This window comes from Puntigrus tetrazona, unplaced genomic scaffold, assembly GCF_018831695.1.
Source record: "Puntigrus tetrazona isolate hp1 unplaced genomic scaffold, ASM1883169v1 S000000008, whole genome shotgun sequence".
NCBI lineage: Eukaryota > Metazoa > Chordata > Actinopteri > Cypriniformes > Cyprinidae > Puntigrus > Puntigrus tetrazona.
The window spans coordinates 1563290-1584037 of record NW_025047688.1 but is presented as its reverse complement, the minus strand read 5'-3'; the positions used below and the strand labels follow the sequence as shown (position 1 = coordinate 1584037).

The following is a 20748-nucleotide window of genomic DNA, read 5'->3' as shown; positions in this document are numbered from 1 at the left end:
TTACATTTGATATTTGCATATGCCACTGTTTAATAGATTATTGATGTAAAGGAAAAACTATAAAAAGGTTAAAACAAGATTTACTGAATTATATGATAACATTGTCATTTCTTTAGTTATATTTACGGTATTAATCGATGGCACTGGCAATTTTTTCTGAATGGTTGTGTTAATAGTGTCCTATGTGAACATGTTCTGCATTTATTTATTTATTTTTTGTGAAAATCATATTATTAATGTGCGACAACTATTGCTGCAAGTATGTCGTACGCACCCCTCAATGTCAATGGAAATAGGAGGAGAACATTTGAAATCTAACTCAAAAATAACTGCTTTTAAAAGACCTTTATTCAAATACAAATATAACATGTATAAAAGTCAAAGAACATTTCATGCAAACCCCATGTTGCATCTATCTTATCAACAAACAGCAAATACATTTGTCTTAAAGTGGTGGAACATACAGTAGTGCAGAACAAAGTTCAGCCATGAAGTTAAAGGAAAATAAATACAAATAAATAGATAGATACATTTTCTGAAGAAAAATATCAAGTCAAGTCTGCTTTATTGTCAATTCTACCACACGTACGGTACGTACATACATACGGAGAGTTGGAGTTCAGTTTTTCTCAAGCGATCAACATGTTAATTGTGCAGGCATTATATGCTTACAACATGTTAACAAAAGTAAAATGGTAAAACAAAATTAGCATGGCGCTAGCACGATATTGACATGTTTGAAGCAAGCTGTTATGCGATTAGCACGACGCTAGCAACATGCTAACATGCTGTTAGCATAAAGCTAGCATGTTGCTAGCATGATGCTAACATGTTTTTAACAGGATAGTAACATGAGTACCATGATGTTAGCAACATTTCCCCACCAGAAACTATGGTTGGCACTTGGACTTTAGACTAAGTATACAAAAAACTCTAGATTTTGTTTTGTGTGGGTGATTCTATAGACCTTTGTTTATATATATATATATATATATATATATATATATATATATATATATATATATATATATATATATATATATATATATATATATGTCAAGAAAAAATATTTATTAGTAACATAGAAGTTGCCTTCGCCATGCCCTTTTTTCCCTCTTGAAATCCTTTATTTGCTTCTTTGCTGTCATTGAGATATAAAGCATGGATAACATATAGAAAAATACTTACAAAAGGAAATTGACCACTATAACCTGTGGCAACAATAGCTGCCAGTGGGCTTAATTAAAAAGAAAAATACAGAATAAAAACTTAATCATAAGCAGTTTGTTCAGTATCAGGGGTTATGAGAAGAGCTCTTTCGATGAGACAGTTAATAACAACCTCATCATGAAGTTCAAAGTTCTCTTATTTGTAGCGTAGCACAGATTTAATGTAAAGCTGCTTTGAAACAATGTGTATAATAAAAAGTTCTATACAACTAAACGTGAACGGAATAAAAATCATATATTCATTCTGCGAGTTATTGGAGCAATCCCATGCAGCACAGCAAGATAACAGTTTATTGTAAATGAATACACCAGTTGCAATAAATACAGCAGGTTTGTGAAAAGTGAGGATCCAGGGCTGCTATTTATGACTGAAAAAGATGCCTTCTCTGGCTCTGGTGTACTACAAGATAATGAGCGAAGAGCACAGTTAAAGTGTTTTTTAAATGGTAGGCCAATACTGGGTCATATGTCTGTTCTGACCGGCAAACAGAACCTGAAAAACCACTTCTGTTATCAACCTTGATCGCTTGTTTGGCTGAATCTGAATATATCTCCCCACACATACATACTATATATATATATATATATATATATATATATATATATATATATATATATATATATATATATATATATATATATATATATATATAAAACGCCAAGACTTCCCTCTCCCTAGACACTTCCTCCAGGAAAGGAAACTCATTTCAAGCATGACCCAAAGCTATTCACACTGAGGACAACTTAATTACTACTATTGAATGGTGGTATTAGGTGTTTGTGTTCATTTTGAGACCTCTGAATGTGGTGCACACTTAGTAAAGCTGTTGCAGTCTCTTCTCATTTTTAGTGGAGACAGTTGTTAGAAAACCACGATCTTCACTGTGTGTTTTGGGGGTTTCTCGTCTGCTTTTGAGGTATTAATGTGCAGAACCTGATTTTGCTGAGTTCGACACTTTGCTGACCCTGGTACAACATCGTTATTATCAGATTTGAAGAACCACTTTATAGTTTTACGAAGTTTACATTTAAGCCTGTGCTGCATTCACATGCTATAAATACAAAGTTATTAAATCGGTCGTACAAGGCCCCTCTAAGGCCGACTGGGAAGCTCATATATCTCAGCAAAATCAGTTTAACTGTCTTCTTGTCATATTTTTTATTAAAATTTTCTAAAACCTTTAGCGAATAACCTGTGTTAATGTGAGGAATGCTGAGGGTGTCTTTTAAATGTTGGTTTGACTGTTAAAGACACACGAGCTGTTTGGCTGTATTCTACGCTCACAAAATATTAGACATTAATGATTTGTACGATGTTGCACATTTCTTCTGTAGCGGAAGCTAACTCTTTGCCCTGCAGGTCGCGCATCCCCGCACTAGGCGGCGCCACTCGCTCCCTCCGCGGGCTTCTCAGCTCTTGATTCTCCAAGAGAAGAAAAACCGCCCATCGTCTTTCTTTTTTCAAAATGGCCGAATACTTGGCGTCGATTTTCGGCACAGAAAAAGACAAGTAAGTAATAGAAATATCCTCGAAATATCGCGTGCGTTTGCTTATTTTCAGCGATCGTATGCAATATTTTTTCACAATTTTACAAGTGATAATAATGGGTAGGATTTGATGATAGTATTTTGTATCTCACGCCTCGCGTGGTCATCACTGACCTGTTTGCCAACCCCGCGTCTAGTAAAACAATAATGATGACTCTAAATATCTGCACAACGCCGCAAAGCTAGCATATACCGAACAAGCGTCGTATTTAACGCTTATTTTAATTTCGTATCGTTGGCCTCAGCTTCGGCTAGCTTTTCATTCATTGTGTTGCTCGTTGATCGACCGGATTTAACGTTACGATACAAGGCTTACTACAAAAAGTCTTTATGTTTCAGGTGTAGCTTTAATAATATACGTTTGCTTTATCGTTTTAATGCCGTGAAAAGAAATGGTCGTGTGAAGTGAAATCCAAACAAACCAGCGTGTGTGAGAAGTGTTTGTATTTTGAACCTCTCTCTTTCTCTCTCTCTCTCTCTCTCTCTCTTGTTTTCACTAGGGTCAACTGTTCTTTCTACTTTAAAATTGGAGCGTGTCGCCATGGAGACCGATGCTCTAGACTCCATAACAAGCCTACTTTCAGCCAGGTACACCGGTGACCCTCTACTGTACCTCTGCTTCATATTTCTGTTAGATGTGTATCGTAATAGGCATTGTTTGTTTCAGACCATTGCTCTGTTGAACATTTACCGGAACCCACAAAACACAGCCCAGTCTGCGGATGGCATAAGTAAGTCTCCTTCATGTGAGCAGCCTAACATTAACAGAAACGAAGAGCATGCGGGAGTTGCTTCACGGGTCTTCTCTCTTTTGTCAGATGCTGTCAGTGATGTGGAGATGCAGGAACACTATGATGAGTTCTTTGAGGTAGGTGGACTCTCTTTGAACTATGTATGGTGAGGATGATGGGTCATGCCTAAAATAACATCAATATAATTATGATTCCAGCCATTACAGAGCTCCCACAATCAGGCGAACGATGGCAGTATTAAGTAGTCTCTTCCAAGCTTTAGTTCAAAATTCAGTCCAAAGCCATAGACTTTTTTTGTTATGGATATTCAATCTAGGTCTCTGTTCTACATTATTTCACAGGCTAGATATTTGTAAGAATTTTGCGGATTTTTTAAATCTGGTGAATGCATCTGATTTATTTGCATTTTTTAACAAAAGATTTTTTTAAAAAAGCATGTAAAGATTTCTGTTTCAAATTAATTGTTTAACTTTTTTTTCCCCTAATTCCTGTGAATATCTACCGTGGTTTCTTCAAAGATATGAAGTGCTTACTATTTTCAACAATGTTGATATCAGAAGAGTTCTGAAGGGTCATGGCACTAAAGACTGAAGTAATGAGGCTTAAAATTCAGCTTTGATCCCAAGAAAATGTGTTCGAGTAGAAATGTAGTTTGAAATTGTGACACTTGACAATATTTATTGAAATAATTAGTTACGTTTAGGCTTAAAAAAAAACCAAGTAGCTGATGTTGTGCTCTAATATCACTTTAAATTCTTTCTTTACAGGAGGTCTTCACTGAAATGGAAGAGAAATATGGAGAGGTTGAGGAGATGAATGTGTGTGATAATCTAGGAGATCACCTGGTGGGAAACGTCTACGTGAAGGTGACCGAATTAGCAGCGCTTTCACGTTAATTCTATTTTTTATTCACTGCTTAAAGTTGATTTGTTGTTAGAATTTCAAGCTCTGAATTCAACAGTTAAATACATCTCTACATTTTTACTGATTTTAAGTGCTCTTAGCTTACACCTAGTATCACCAAGAAGATACCCAGACTGATGATGATGAGCAGTAGTAGTAATGTGTGTGTGTTTTTCTGTGTGTGTAGTTCCGGCGTGAAGAGGATGCAGAGAAAGCAGTGATTAACTTGAATAACCGCTGGTTTAACGGCCAGCCCATCCATGCTGAGCTCTCGCCTGTCACTGATTTCAGAGAGGCCTGTTGTCGACAGTATGAAATGGGGTAAGAGACTGAATGATCAGGGAGTGCCGCACGCCTTCACTCCTACAGGAACGCTGTGGGCTTTAATGAGACGAATGTTCACGTTTCCAGCGGTGCCTCAGGTGAAGGTGTTTCCTTAGACTGATTGCAGTACTTGTGTGTTCCTGCAGAGAGTGCACTCGAGGAGGCTTCTGCAACTTCATGCACCTGAAGCCGATCTCACGAGAACTCCGAAGAGAACTGTATGGACGCAGGAGGAAGAGGTCTGTCTGATTTTATACCTCGATGATAAAGAGCGTTACAGAGCGCTGGTCTATAAGCTCTCGCTTCATTATTCTGTTAAGATAAGAGATTTATTATAACAAACTAAATGTGTGCCAGTGGTTAACCTTGCACAAGTGACGGCAACTTTATATATATATATATATATATATATATATATATATATATATATATATATATATATATATATATATATATATATATATATATATATATATATATATATACTACCATTCAAAAGTTTGGTGTTAAGATTTTATTTTTTTTTTTTTAATGTTTTTATAATGAAATCTTTTATGCTTACCAGTTCTGAATTTGTGTATAAAAAGAATCAAATATTGTGAAATGCAAAATTTGTTTTCTATTTTACCTTTTAAATGCAATTTATGCGGTGAAGCTGAGCTTTCATTCATTATCCCAGTCACGTGATCCTTCTAGAAATCAGTCTAAAATGCTCAAGAAGCCTTTCTCATCTCTTAATATTTTGTAAAAACAGTTTTTTCTCTATGAATGGAAAGTGCAAATGAACTGCTTTTTAAACAAATGTCATTTTTGATCAGTTTATTGTATACAGTCTTTTTCCTGTACTGGTTGGTAAATGTGTGTTCTCTCCTCACAGGCATCGCTCTCGCTCCCGTTCCCGTGAACGCCGCTCTCGCTCTAGAGAACGCAATAGAGGAGGTGGAAGAGAACGAGAGAGACGGAGGTCAAGAGATAGAGAACGCTCCGGACGCTTTTAAAAATGTCCTTCTTTCTTGAAACCAACATTCAATCCCCGAGTCCTCCTGCCCTAGTCTTTCCTGATGAAATGTGATAAATGTTGAATTTATTTCCTCCCTGACTTCTTTGTCCTCTGACCTTTTTATGCGAGATTCCTTTGCTTTTCAATAAAGTTACCTTAATCAGTTTACTGTCTTTCAGTAGTTACATTATTCTCATGTCCTATTGTATGCTTTTTTTTTTTTATTATTTTTTTTTTACTACCTTAAAAATGAAACGGTGTTTAGTAATAAAGTTTCTGGATTTTTGACCTAGTGATTCAATGCATTTCTTTTTGCTGAAATGATCATACTGTTCTCAAACCCGCTGTAATCCCCAGGTGATTAATGCACTTTGCTAAAGCTATTTTTTTGGGCAAGGAAGTGCAATATCCACTTTACAAATATCGGGTCACACCACGAATCGCCTGGTTAATTTAGTACTGTTTATAACAGATTTGGTAAACTTGTTTGGTAACAGTTAAATGTTTTAAGCTGATTTAAGGACTATTTATGACACGCTAAGCTATTTCAATGTTATCTTTCTCAGGCGTTAAATATCCGTTGCATTACAAAGCACTGTGAAATGCTTGTTTCTGATTAGCCAGTCACGAAATTGAACACACATTTAAATCATGACACTAAACTATATTTTAAGGTTTCCTTTCAACCATCAGCTCTTTATAATTTACACAACCAAACTTTCTAACATGGTTAGCTAACAGTGCAAGATTGATCTAAAATGAAATATAGTATGCATAAGAAAACATTCATCCACTATATGCACTAAATGTATCTGAAATTAGGTAACAACGCTTTTAAAATGCATATATTATTATTATTAATCTAATGTTTATGAACAAGTTCTACTTCGTTTCTGATCCAACCCGTTTGCTCTCACGCGCGCTGTTTTCGGTTTCCTTTACAGAAGACTCCCGAGCTTCTAGCAAATCATCAAAGGTTTCATGCTCGCCATAAAATTATTATTCCGCTGCGATAACTTCCGAAGCTATGTTTATCAAAATCATAAGCGGTCCGGCGATAACGTCCACTCCCTTTAGAGGAACGGCGTTTTCCGGACGAAGGCACGACTAAAAGCCGGCGTTCCATTGGTTGAGAGCGCAGAACAGACACCCCCGCCGTAGCCAATCAGCGCTCGAGCCCAACAAGGTATGCTGACACCTGATTGGACGGCGGCGTGACTCTTTAACGCATGTGAGCAGCTGGCAAGCCGACTTCGTTTCACATACGGACAGGTCATCTGTGTAATCGGACCTCGCCAGCTCCTAACTTCCTCTGTATCTGATAGTCAGGTGAGTAAAAACTGTCCGTTCGCATTTTAATCGCGGAACCCTTAAGAAAACCCTTTTATTAATAGCAGCAAAGACACGACAAGAGCATCAATCTGCCACACACTAATTACACGCCAATGTTTGCGGACGAGGAACTCATCTTTATCGCGTTTGTTTCGCCAGGGAGTTTTATACAAGCATACATTATATCCGTGTTTTTGACGCATGTCCCGAGTGATGGGATCGCGGCGCGAGCATGATGAAATCGACCCCTGCGTCACAGCATCACGACCAGCGCGAGCACAATGAAGGCGCGAGCCGCGCGATTGCGTCATCTTACTTCACTTCGGCTCTTTCGTTCATGGGACGCCTTTTACATGTTACACGGTCCATACAGACAGTTATTGCGAGACATTTATTTATTAACCATTAGCCGTTCACTTCTATTTAAGCCGGATGAACGGCTTTTTAAAGCACCTTCAAAAAATGTCCCCGCTTCTCCGTGAAATGTCTGGCTTTATACATGTTGAAATGTATAGCTATGAATGTATATATATATAATTTTATAAATGTACAGAATGCTCGCTATGAGTCGAGTCGCAGAGATTTCTCGAGGCAGCCTGATAGCCCGCATTTCTTTATTTGCAAATTTTAGTCATACATTTTCCTTAGTTTGAGAATATTTATTGAATCTTTACGCTTCTGGGATCCTGTTTTCAGTGCTGTTGTGTACAGAATCATGACTAAACGGGGTTTGAAAGAGTAAAGTACAGACTAACTATCTTTGCATCATCTCCGTTGTCTGGGAAGTCACCCTCAAGGTTGTGAGTGGAAAGCAGAAGTTTCTTATTTCACTTTGTCTGGTGTTGCTAATTTTTTTTTCAATGTGTGGATGACTGTGCTGTGATTTATATTGCTAATGCTGTTGGTAACCTTTTATTTCCTATATATCTATATCCTAAAGAGTTGGCTTTGTTGGTGTTGTTCAGTGTATTGTTCATTGCATCAGATTCACGTCCTTGCAAATATACAAGTGCGTAAAGATGAACAAAGCATTCTGTTCTGAGCAAGAAGTAAAACATTTCTAAATAAAGCAACATCTGCTGGAACAGAAAGAAAAGTCACTGGAAGATCTTGTTCCAGTTCACCACCCAATGGCTCTCCTCCAGGTTTCGATGGTTTGTAATGGGTTATTTATTGTCGTTATTAGTGATCATCTTTTGCTTGTTCGTGTTTTCACTAGAATGAAGTTGAGTTAATGATAAGAGCTCTCGTTTTATCTTCACGTTTGTGATTTAGAGAGCTTTATGGGTCTTATCTAATGTTGTTGTCAAGAAGTGAATGGTTTTGCGCACATTCAGAATAAATCCGTGTAGTCTTCTTCCTCTCGCTATCTTTCACATGCACGCAAAACAGAGTTATCATACATTAGGATCGATGAAGATTTACGTCTGTTTGCCAAAAATGAATTCACTTGGAATATTATCTTTTTAGGTGTTCTTTGAGATTTCCGTGGTACTTTAAAACATACAAAATATGTGATGGCTGTGATAGGTTTGAGAAGCAGTGCTTTAAATGTTAGTTTGGCTTCCTCTGAGGCATGTTGTGATCTGTCGGTGTTGCCTATGAACACGAGAAAGGTATTTAAACATAAGAGAGCGAATGTCAGAATAAACGTCTAGAGTGATACACCCACATTTATGATGGAGGGGTTGTGCAATGCTTAATGTGTAATGTGTTTACCTGTTCACCGAGGGTTTGCAGTACTATACAAAGAAAAGCTTGGTGAATGGCACTTAAAATGTTTCCTCTCACAGGTGAACCATGCCATCAGTACCCTCTAGTTCAGAGTCCGTCGGGACGGGTCCCGTCTGCCCACACGCTGCCAAAGTGCTCACAAACGGAGAACCTGGCATCAGCGGAGATGCTGTTTTGAACGGAAAGGCTGCGCACAAGTTGAGCGTGAATGAGACAAACGGTCACCATGTGAAGAATATGAGTGTGGAGCACATTGAGAACGGATCAGAAGGCAGCATGGAGAGGAAATGGATTCGACCAGATTTGCCCAGCAGATGCACCTGGAAACTTGGTGACCCAAATACAGAGTCGCCCCACAAGCACTTCCAAAGGTAAGACATCGACAAATATGAATTCTGAGAAAAGGGTGTCAGGGAATAGTCTAAATATTGGATCAACGGATTTTTTTTTTAAGGCAAAGTGGCAGAAACAATGGCGTAAATTTAGTTCCTGTTTTTGGTAGATATTTTTCAAAAAGCTCTAACTTTGATACAGACTTCTTGTTCAGACTTCTGACTTTGCAGGTAACTGCTCTTCTAGGAAACGCAACAGTGAATAATTACCACACCCATATCTTATTCAGAAAGCGATGTATGCAGAGTCACTGTGATTCAGTTTCTTTGTGGTTTGTTGATGTTGCTTTAATGTGTGGTTTTGTGTGTGTGTGTGTGTAACCACTTAATGTGCTCCCTTCTCTCACAGAACAAAGACACCCAGTATCCTTCCCAACATTTTAAGCAGGATTGGAGAGACCCCAATGGTCCACATGAACAAGATACCTAAAGCTTTTGGCCTGAAGTGTGAGCTTTGTGAGTATCTGGTACCGTACGGTTGTGGGGGATGTGTCTTCACACCTGGTTTCATTCAGCACTGGGTTTTTTTTTTTTTTTTTTTGTGGTGTACTATGAGGACACATGATCACATGATCATTTAAGGGCAGCCTGTGAAGTGCATGTGTCGGCACGTGTGTCTGTGTTGGGAGGAGTAGGGGGCTGTGTTCTGGAACGAGCTACGAAGGTGTTAGGTTTCCTCCACAGCCGAGTGAGGACGTGAAGGATCGAGTGTTCCCAGACAGACCGTCTTGAGACGCACTTCATGCAGGCATGAAGTCTGATTTATTTTATTTTTTTATTCACATGTCATTTCTTAGTTATTTATTTTTTTAGATACAAGTTGCATCCAGACATGCCTACTTCTCTTCTCAAAAAACTAAGAGTAGTATGTATGAATTCACAATACTTGCTGACTTTGTAATACAGGCATCATAAACTAAACCTCAACAAGGATCACACGCTATCAGACTTTTAAGGTGCTCTAAATGCAACAGACTCAGAAGATCCTCGCCGGTGAAAGATTTGTCAAACAGCAATATGTTCTACTGAAATTAGCTCATATCAGACATGTTTCATATGTGACTGGAAGAAGCTACACTTTTCTCATGCGCAATGCCATTTTCCATACAATTTGTGAACTCTGACCGCCCAAAATCTTCAGACTGGCTTTGATTTTAAGGAACTGATTCGTAGATTCATCCTACAAATCTGTGCAAAAGTAATGTAGTGAAATGTGCCAAACGTGACATGCTATTATTATTTTATTGATGATTTGCAATCAGTACATATCGCTAACTACTGACATTCATTATTCAGATTTTTACATTTCGTTGGTTAGGTGCAAAATAAATAGAAAACAAAAAAAAAAAAAAACAAAAATTGTATTTTTCTTGTTATTTTTCTTCCTCAATTGTAGTTATGCAAGATGACTATATGACAATTAGTTAATTTATTAGTAAAAATGTCCCATCAAAAAAAAACAAACAAGTAAATCCACAAGTAAATTTTAAAAAATGTTTTCAACTTTCCTACATTACAAAGCATAATGTCATGCATCTTACTGCACCATATTTCATAATTTAAAGGGTTTTTTTCTTTACCTTTAATAATTAAAAACTTTAAACATTTAGTATTTTCTTGTACTCAAGTAAATCTTTGAATTACATTTAGTTGAGCAAGAGTGAGAAAGTAATAAATAGTGCAGTAAAAGATATGATATTATGCTTTTGAATGTAAAGTTTTCTAAAGAAAAAACGCTCTGATAAAAGTCTGGCACTTGAAAAGTAAAACTGGTGTACTCCTCTGTCAACAGGGCATGTATGCGGTAATGTTTACCAGAAGCAAACTTTCACTCCAAAATATTCTATGACCGTGTCTTGCTCCAAAACAGATCAAATTGATATGTTTACTAAAATACTCGGAGGTACTCCGAGGTAAACTTTCCCGAGAAGTCGCTTAACCTGCCTTCTGGATTACCTCCCAGATCTCTTTAGAACAGCATTCCTGTGGCTCTTCTACACCCTAATTCAAACGAAAAAGATCTGCTGGAAAAATCAGTTTCCTTGTTGGGGGTTGCAGTAGACGCATGGTTGCATTGTATGTTGTAGTTTTGGTTTGGGCAAAACAAATCGTGTCAGGGTGTACTCGAAGACCAAAACTGAAACTTCAACAAAACCAGGCCCACAAAATGGCTGCAGGCTTTCATTTTGTCAAAGGTGAACGAGTTTAGCCACATGGGTCAAAAGTGTAGCGGGACCGTAGCTAAGCCCCTCTTTCTTTTAACAAGCTTTGTTTGAAAGTGTTATTGTGTGGAAGTCAAAGCTTTTTGAGTCGAAATGCTTTAATGAGCTTTATAATGGGGATTCGATGCATTTTAGCAGTTTCACGTGAACAGGATTACCCTTCAGCCAGATCAGCCGATGAGCTTTGGCATTACAGATGTGGAATTAGCTGACTAATTGCATCTGATTAGATGTACTTTTCACATATTTGCATATGTGACTGCACCATTATGATGAAGTTGGGTGGTTTATTGGTACAATAAATGGCTTCCATGGATTTTAAAGAATAGTTCACCCAAAAATTACTATTCTGCCATTAATTACTTACCCATAAGACTTCCATTTATCTTTAGGACACAGAATAAGTTTTTTTTTGGTGAAAACTGTGAGCTTTCTGCCCCTCACAGACAGTGATGGAACTACCACGTTCAAGGCCAAGAAATGTAGTAAAGACCTCAATAAAATAGCCCATGTGACAGCAGCAGGGTTGGACAGGATCTAGTTACTTGTAACAGCGTTAACATATTATTTATTTATTACATATAAAATGGTTGCTTACAAAAAAAGGTTACATCTGAATACTTCGACAGTTGAAAACATTGTCTTAGAAATGTAAAAAATGAATCTATTATAATCTGTTACATTACTTCAATTGACATAGTTACACTACGTTATACATTTTTAAATCGAGCAACATGTATACTATTACAGAGTAATATGTGTACTATTACGTTTACAAAGTAACCTTCCCAACACTGGACATCAGTGGTTCAACTGATTTTGATATTGTTATGAAGCTTTGAGAATACTTTCTGTGCACAAAGAAAACAAAAATAATTATTTTATGTTGTAATTTAATTAGTGTATTTAAAATCAGAGGAGCATATTAATGAATTGTAGTTGACATCATGCGCAAACGGAAAAGGCGTTTTTCTAAGGTTTTTTTTTTTCTTTTCTGTGTAGTGGCTAAATGTGAGTTCTTCAATGCCGGGGGCAGCGTGAAGGACAGAATCAGTCTGCGTATGGTAGAGGACGCTGAGAGAGACGGCATCCTGAAACCTGGAGACACCATCATTGAGCCCACGTCAGGAAACACGGGTGCGTGTCTGCACCGTTAGCCATTACGGCTTATAGCCATTCATTTTAGCATGTATTTTCAAAGCGAGCACTGATTGTTTTTAACTGTGTCGTGTTGAGGAAGAACCTTTGCTCTGTTTAGTTTAATTCAGGCACTAGAATGCTGGAGAACCAGTTGTCATTTGCCAACTAGTCTGGCACCAAAATCAAAGAATGACTGTGCAAATACAGCCAGCGTTTTTCAACATCTGACACTAATCAGTGAAGTGTAGCTTATTGATCTCAGGAAGCGGTACAGACTGTGTGACTCTCGTGTGTTTTCAGGGATCGGTCTTGCTCTGGCTGCAGCGGTCAAAGGTTATCGCTGCATCATTGTCATGCCTGAGAAGATGAGCATGGAAAAGGTGAGATAACGAAGATAAATATAAATATAAGAGTGAATCCCTTTGGAGTTTGTGGTGCGTGTGAAAGTGCAATTTTATAATTGTGAGTTTTGTGTCCTCGCACGCTCGCAGGTGGATGTGCTCCGCGCTCTCGGTGCTGAAATTGTTCGTACCCCTACCTCAGCCCGGTTTGACTCTCCGGAGTCTCACGTGGGGGTGGCTTGGCGCTTGAAGAACGAGATCCCTAACGCTCACATTCTGGACCAGTACCGCAATCCCAGCAACCCCCTGGCCCACTACGACACCACAGCCGAGGAGATTCTGGAGCAGTGTGATGGTACATTTAAAACCCAGTGGTTCTCCACCAGGGGCCTCAATCAATTTTTAAATGATAAAAATTTTAACAATTATTTGAAAGTGTTAGCTCACCCAAAAATTTTTATTCTGTCATTAATTACTGTAAGACCTTTGTTCATCTTCAAATTAAAATATTAAGACCCTCTCTAATCCTCTAATCCCTCCCATATGAAATGATCCCAGGTCCCGAAATGTAGCAAGGGCATAGTTAATATAATCAATGTGACATCAGTGGTTCAACCTTAATTTAAAAGAAAAACTAGGAAGAAAAAAAAAATCACTTTTTTATTAAAATGCTGCAAAGCAAAAATAAAAACGGCCAACATTAAACTGATATAATTAGTTTTTTTTTCAGCCAAAAGGTCAAGAATAACTACTTACAGATCATGTTGGTGCCTCTGGTCCTGTCCTCTGTAGGTAAAATAGACATGCTGGTAGCTGGAGCTGGCACTGGAGGCACCATCACTGGCATCGCCCGCAAGCTGAAGGAGAAATGCCCAAATATCAAGGTAAGGCTCAGATCAGTAGATTAATTATGTACCAGTTGATGTTTGCTAATTATTTCAGTATTTTAATTACCATTTATAATGAGTAACAGCTTGTTGTTTTATGATTTGCCAAATTGTAGTCAATTCTCATTCTGAATAATTACTTGGTTGGGGACATTGCTTTTATTATTTTAAACATTTTTACACTGCATGTTAAATTTCATTTATTTTTTTTATGTCATTGTTAATCAGATAGTTGGCGTGGATCCCGAGGGCTCTATCCTGGCTGAGCCAGAGGAGCTGAATAAGACTGATAAGACTCAATATGAGGTTGAGGGCATCGGATATGACTTCATCCCCACTGTTCTGGACAGATCTGTAAGTGTGTGTTTGCTCAGTAGGCTTTAGTGCGTTTGAAATCACTGCCGGTGTTTATTACGGGTGTTTATTAACTTGTCATTTATTATGCATTGGCATGTCAACTCACCTTTATTTATATAACGCTTTTTACAATACAAAGCAATTTCACAGCGTTAAACAGGACAAATGTGTGGAAGAGGACAATAGTAAACAGTCAATTGAGCAATTCAGTCAGTTCACTGTTGATTCAGTTATGTCGTCACCCAGCTCCGCTCACTGCTCTTTAAATAGGGTATGCAATCACATCAACAATATTACTAGAAATTGTGGCATGTCTTTGCAGTGGTCACCATCTGATCATATTATCTCATTTAAAATAGGCCAATATGTGTAGTTTTGAAGCAGAGTCATTTAAAAATGTGCCATTTTGTGGTGACACGAGCTACCTAGACAGGATGCATGTCTCTTCCAGATATTTAAATCTTGAAGTACATAGATATTTCATAGACATAGATGTGTTTTTAATCTTATAAATCTAAAGGGGCAAAGTGGGAGCCAAAAATGGTTTCATTGATATGCTGTTATAGTTTTAGCTAATATTGTGAACTAGATTTTGAATGATTTTGAATGTATTAATGTAATCTAACTTTAGTTATTTTAGCACTGGGGTGGTTTTGATTTCTGTTTATTCGGCCATAATAATAATACTGGCAAGCACTCATTAAAGCCAGTTATGTTGTCTGTCTGCATTGTATATCACAATACTGTGTAACCAATTTCTTTGAAGAAAAATGACAAATAAACAGATGGTTTAAGGTGTCGCACATTCCAGCCAACGTAAGATAATATTTCACATTAACTGTGTCTCAGGTGGTGGATAGTTGGTACAAGTCCAACGATGAGGAGTCCTTTGCCATGTCTCGGATGCTCATCAGAGAGGAGGGTCTTCTGTGCGGTATGTGACCCGAAGCACTTCTCGCTCTTTCATATGTGTGAGATTTAAGTGTGCATCTAAACCGTGCGGTCTGTCACTCTTTGCAGGCGGTAGTTCAGGCACAGCCATGGCTGCAGCGGTGCATGTAGCCAAAGAGCTGAAGGAAGGCCAGCGCTGTGTGGTGATCCTCCCCGACTCCATCCGCAACTACATGTAGGTTTCTGTGTTCCCAGGATTGTAGCGTGCTGTGAATGTGAATGTGTGTTTTGTGTTGCCTGGTAGATTAAGCAACAACAATACTAATGTCATGTTTAAACTGGACAGCTGGTATGTTGGGAAATACCGGTGGTGAAGAGCTCTAATAATGCCTGCTAAAAGTACATCAATCAACATTTAAGACAAGAATGGACATTGTTTTTGTTTTAAAACAACTTTGTCGAAAGGTTTTGATGCAGTTCAGATGTTGACAACTAATGCTGATGATTGACAAGACTAAATGGATAGATGTAGACTATATTATATATATTTTTATATATTCTTATATTTTATATATAAATTATATTTATATTTACTTGCTTGTATTTATATATACATGATACATAAACACATTTACACACATTATATATTGTAAAAATATGATAATTATTTGTGATTTAGTGTTTGACAGCACTAGTTAAAATAAAGTATTACCTCTAAATCATATGCCTAACATGCCAAAATCATTCCATTAATATTCCTTGTCTTATCAGAGTCAAACGATTAAATCAAAATCACATACATTTAAAATCAAAATGGAAACATTTGACCAGTAAAGTTATCAAATGTTTTTCATGACGCAGTTGACACATATTAAGTATTAAGCTAAATTATGACTAACATTGATCTACAATAAAAAAAAGACATCCTTGTTCATGTGTGTGCTTTTAAACTGCCACTAAATGAAACGTGTAGTATGAGACACTACTTCCTGAATGAACGGTATGTGCACTGTACATAGTATGCAACTTCCATTTCCCATGATGCAGTGGACTGAAAAGCCACTGAGTAATGAAACCTGAAACACAGTGAGGGTCATGTAACAGCAGTGTAGTGCGCATCTCAAACATCTATCCTTCCAGACTGGATCAAATTATATTAACAATCGTATGCATTAAGCTTTATATTAATGCACCTTTTAAAACTAATTCTCCTCACCCCCAGGTCTAAGTTTCTCAGTGACAAGTGGATGTGTGAAAAGGGCTTCCTGAGTGCGGAGGACCTAGTTGTCAACAAACCATGGTGAGTGTAAATACTTACCCACATACGCACGTTTTCTTTGAAAGCACCCTTGTTATTTACACGCTGATATCCTGTTCAAATATAGACACTGTATGCATCTGTTACTACACTAGTCTGCATTACAGCTACAGTTCAGCTTCTAAATGTAGAGTCCGTCTGTGTCTCCTTACCATCGTGGGTCTTCTTGTCCTCCCCCTCCACCCGTCTCTCTGTAGGTGGTGGAATCTGACTCTACAGGAGCTCCGGCTCTCCGCCCCACTGACTGTGCTGCCTTTAGTGTCCATTAAAAAGACCATTCAGATCCTGAAAGAGAAGGCTTTCGACCAAGCCCCAGTGGTGGACGAGGCCGGGTAGGTCGTTCATCCAGAAACCTGCTCAACTAGAACTTGATCATTTTCTCAATCCTCTAAAGATTTTTGTCCTGTGTCCTTAAAGGAGGTCACATATCAGCGCTAATCGCCTCGATCAATGCAGTGCCACAATTACAGCATGTTCAGTGCCACTTAAGAACAGGTTCAGTGGGAAAATGGGTGTCGAAATGTGTGCCATGTTCTTGGTATACTGAAAAACATTTCATGATACGCCAAATCATTTTTCATTTACATGTTAAATATATAATATATGTTAAATGTACATATTTCTTCAAAAACATAATATATTGTAGGTACGTATATCATACAAATTTAGAAGTAATTTTAACTTTTTAATCCAATTTTTCAAAATCCTTAAAGGTCACTGTCAATATAATTTAGCTTTTGTTTATTTTGAATTAGCTTAATACGCTGGTTCTCATTCCTGGAGCTCCTCAGCTCTTCACATCTCCCCGATTCGTATCATCACCTCATTAGTAAAAGCTCAGTCTGATAAGAGAGGCGGCCAACTTCCAAGACCGTGACTGAGACCTAAAAGTCTCCAAAAAAATGTCATGTCATTAACCTAAGAATACCTAAATGATAAAACAGATGGCAGGTGGAGTGAGGTGCGTCTCAGTCTGGTGTCTGGTTTTCTCCCTGTAGGCAGATTCTGGGCATGGTCACGTTGGGGAACATGCTCTCATCCGTTCTGGCTGGGAAGGTCAGGCCATCCGATCCCATAAAAAAAGTTCTCTACAAACAGTTTAAACAGGTGGGCATGCAAACACACACACACACACCCCCTTCCTGTCGTACTGTACGTGCAACAGAAGGACTGAGAGAAAGTATTCACACAACATGTTCAAATAAACCTTGAGACAACACAATCCAGTGCATGTTGTTTTTGGTTTCTGAGGTTTGTATGGACATCCAGGTAATAACATGTTAGTTGTACGTGTCCACGCAGTGCTCCTGAAGATGTAACGTGATCGCTCAATACTCCGCTTGTTTCTCTTCCTGTAGGTGCGCCTAACTGATAACCTGGGCAAACTCTCACGTATCCTTGAGACGGACCATTTCGCCCTCGTTGTGCACGAACAGATTCAGTGTAAGTTATTTGACTCTGCTACAGCTTTTCTTAACCTCTCCGTTTTATTAGTTTTAGCTGTGATTCAAATGGTCCAGAAGTCTGTGGTTATTTTATTTTATATTCACTTGGTTAAATTGCCCTCAAACTGAATTTGACCCAGACTACGATAAATACAGAGCACACTTGGTAATGCATTTAGATTAAAAAATAAATAAAGCCAAACTATTGGTGTTAAGGAATATAAAGGACTCTCGAAGCCCTTACTTCATGTGACTGAATTAATAAGTATTGTACAAAGTGTAAGAAAGCCTTGCCACACAAAACGCAGCACTATTCAGGAACAACAGTCTTATTCATGGAGCTAAATGCAACACTACACCGATTCCTGATATAGGACACGTGTTTTCTTGAACTCTGGACCTTTATTGCTTTTCGTTGCTCTTTGTGGCAAAGAAACTGGCAACACTGTGACCCATTCAAGGACATTACACCTACTTCTGTGGCAAACACGGCCAGCTGCTCGAATAACACTACTGTGAACTTTTTCAATGACAATTAACAAACGTTACATAAGAATACAGGGCTGCTTTCATAAAATTATTCTTGCACCTCTAACGTGAACTATTTAGACCCCAACAGTGCTATTGTAGCACCATTTATATACTATTATAGTTTTTGCTGTGCATCTTTTATTTAAACAAAACAAGTTATAATAGGATTCTTGATCGCTTAAAAAGCTGTTAAATCAAAAGTCTTACATTCATAGTTGTGGCATTAAATGCATGCACTTCAAAAATCATATAAATATCTAAAAGTATTTAAATAAAGAGAAATTTACTTGATGCAAATTAAAGAAACTGAGACTTAAAATTCAGCAAAATTGAGTTAATGCTTAATATAAATATATATATATATATATATATATATATATATATATATATATATTTTATATATATATATATATAATATATATATATATATTTTGGATCTAGATTTAACAATATATATTTGCACTGAAAAATTTTTGGATCAGATTTGTTCAATATATATTTTTGTTCAATCTTTTTGTTGTTGTTGTTTTTTTTTTTTTTTTTATGTATTTTAGAGAATATGATCCCTTTTAAATTAATAAATTTCTTCACTCTGTCTTTAAAAAATGAACAAAAAAAAGTAATATCACTTCCTATGAACAGTTAGTATATAGTTAATGATACAGTAGTTATTATTATTATTATTATTATTATTATTATTCTAGTTAATGATATTAACCCTGGACTGCAGTCAGATGAAGTAAATGCAGGCCATGCTGTCATTACAGTGGATGCTGTGCTCAGTCTGAAGTACACTTCCTGTCTTACAGACATGAGCGACGGCTCTCCAAAGATGAGGCAGATGGTGTTTGGGGTGGTGACGGCCATCGATCTGCTGAACTACGTGGCCACTCGTGAGAGGAGGGAACGCTCGCTGTCCGAGTGCTCGCTGTCAGAAGAGCAGTGAACAGACAGGACCTGAAATCACCACGCTGGGGTGTCCTTTCTTTTTCCACATCATTTATGACTTTATTTCTCTGCAAGTGGTATGCTCCATGTCAATGAAGAGTTATGCTTTTATAAGAGCCAGTCAATATAGATTTACTGCATGTTCTTGTTTAATCTCATTGTTTTACATTTTAGCTTTGTTAGCCGGTCAGCACAATGATATAACATCACAGGTCAGTCAGTCAGCATTTGGAGGGTTGTTCACTTCGCAGATTTGATTTTATTAGGGTGTATATATTTAAATGAATGTATTTTATTCTTTGGAAAACTGTATGCGATTTGGTTTGGTTTAGTTTAGGTGCTGGATTCAGGGTGCTCTCTTGTCTAAGCTACAACTACATCGCCCCCTAGTGACTGCAGTAGTTTACCACAGCCTTGGGAACTTTCTTCAGTCGTGCTCTGCTTCATGGCACAATGATCTCTGGAGCATGAGAGGAGTTTTGCAGACGTGACTGACGGTAATTGACAAAGCAAATATTAAGTGTGTTTTGTAAAGCACACTGCACCCGGACGGGGTGACTTGGCATTCTCTTGTATTGATTACAAGACCTGATATATGAGTGTAAATACATAATGGTGGTTTGGACTTGCTTTAAACACATCACTCTGTGTTAAGCAAATTTGATCGTTCATTTTTTTTATGTTCATTTCATCTGACTTCTTGTAAATCAAAACTGTAACTAATGGAGACTGAGTAAGATTGTTTGTGTGTATATACGTTCAGTTAATGTGAAGTAAATGACTGTGCATTGGTTTGCACTTAGATTAAGGTTTCTGTGCATGAAGCTGGAGCCTCTGGCTCAGAATGTCTGTTTGTCAGTTGATTTGCTTTTTGCTTTTTCTTCAGTCTTATTTCTGTAAGAAGTTTTAAATAAAGGCTTTTTTTTCGGAAGGAACTGTGGTTGGGTATATGAATATAGATATAATATAAATATATAAATTTCATATTTTATATAAAAAAGTAAACCTTTTTTGTGATATATATATATATATATATATATATATATACATACAGGGAGTGCAGAATTATTAGGCAAATGAGTATTTTGACCACATCATCCTCTGTATGCATGTGGTCTTACTCCAAGCTGTATAGGCTCGAAAGCCTACTACCAATTAAGCATATTAGGTGATGTGCATCTCAGTAATGAGAAGGGGTGTGGTCTAATGACATCAACACCCTATATAAGGTGTGCATAATTATTAGGCAACTTCCTTTCCTTTGGCAAAATTGGTCAAAAGAAGGACTTGACAGGCTCTGAAAAGTCAAAAATAGTGAGATATCTTGCAGAGGGATGCAGCACTCTTAAAACACATGTGGAATTGTATACATGACAAAAAAGTGTGAAACAACTGAAAATATGTCTATATTCTAGGTTCTTCAAAGTAGCCACCTTTTGCTTTGATTACTGCTT

At 37.5% G+C, this 20748-nt stretch overlaps 2 protein-coding genes across 2 annotated transcripts; both read left to right on the top strand.

The window, feature by feature from the left end:
- Positions 1-2599: 2599 nt before the first annotated feature.
- On the top strand, positions 2600-5922 carry u2af1 (U2 small nuclear RNA auxiliary factor 1). The gene is made up of 8 exons (XM_043229625.1): positions 2600-2739; positions 3278-3365; positions 3445-3508; positions 3596-3645; positions 4297-4395; positions 4620-4753; positions 4903-4995; positions 5634-5922. The coding sequence occupies exons 1-8, from the start codon at positions 2696-2698 to the stop codon at positions 5752-5754; spliced, it is 693 nt and encodes a 230-aa protein (XP_043085560.1). The 5' UTR covers positions 2600-2695; the 3' UTR covers positions 5755-5922.
- Positions 5923-6944: 1022 nt separating this feature from the next.
- On the top strand, positions 6945-20225 carry cbsb (cystathionine beta-synthase b). The gene is made up of 15 exons (XM_043229594.1): positions 6945-7085; positions 8882-9193; positions 9564-9670; positions 12439-12573; positions 12877-12956; positions 13068-13272; positions 13710-13801; positions 14033-14158; positions 15011-15095; positions 15182-15287; positions 16275-16352; positions 16568-16702; positions 17369-17477; positions 17729-17813; positions 19156-20225. Exons 2-15 carry the CDS (start codon positions 8889-8891, stop codon positions 19290-19292), a joined length of 1785 nt encoding a protein of 594 aa, XP_043085529.1. The 5' UTR covers positions 6945-7085; positions 8882-8888; the 3' UTR covers positions 19293-20225.
- Positions 20226-20748: the final 523 nt, after the last annotated feature.

Bases quoted from the DNA above. Each gene is read 5' to 3' on its own strand.
- u2af1 (XM_043229625.1), top strand. From the start codon at position 2,696: ATGGCCGAATACTTGGCGTCGATTTTCGGCACAGAAAAAGACAA. The intron at 2,740-3,277 runs GTAAGTAATAGA...TGTTTTCACTAG, and splicing joins TTCGGCACAGAAAAAGACAA to GGTCAACTGTTCTTTCTACT. The intron at 3,646-4,296 runs GTAGGTGGACTC...CTTTCTTTACAG, and splicing joins ACTATGATGAGTTCTTTGAG to GAGGTCTTCACTGAAATGGA.
- cbsb (XM_043229594.1), top strand. From the start codon at position 8,889: ATGCCATCAGTACCCTCTAGTTCAGAGTCCGTCGGGACGGGTCCCGTC. The intron at 13,802-14,032 runs GTAAGGCTCAGA...ATTGTTAATCAG, and splicing joins AGAAATGCCCAAATATCAAG to ATAGTTGGCGTGGATCCCGA. The intron at 14,159-15,010 runs GTAAGTGTGTGT...ACTGTGTCTCAG, and splicing joins CCACTGTTCTGGACAGATCT to GTGGTGGATAGTTGGTACAA.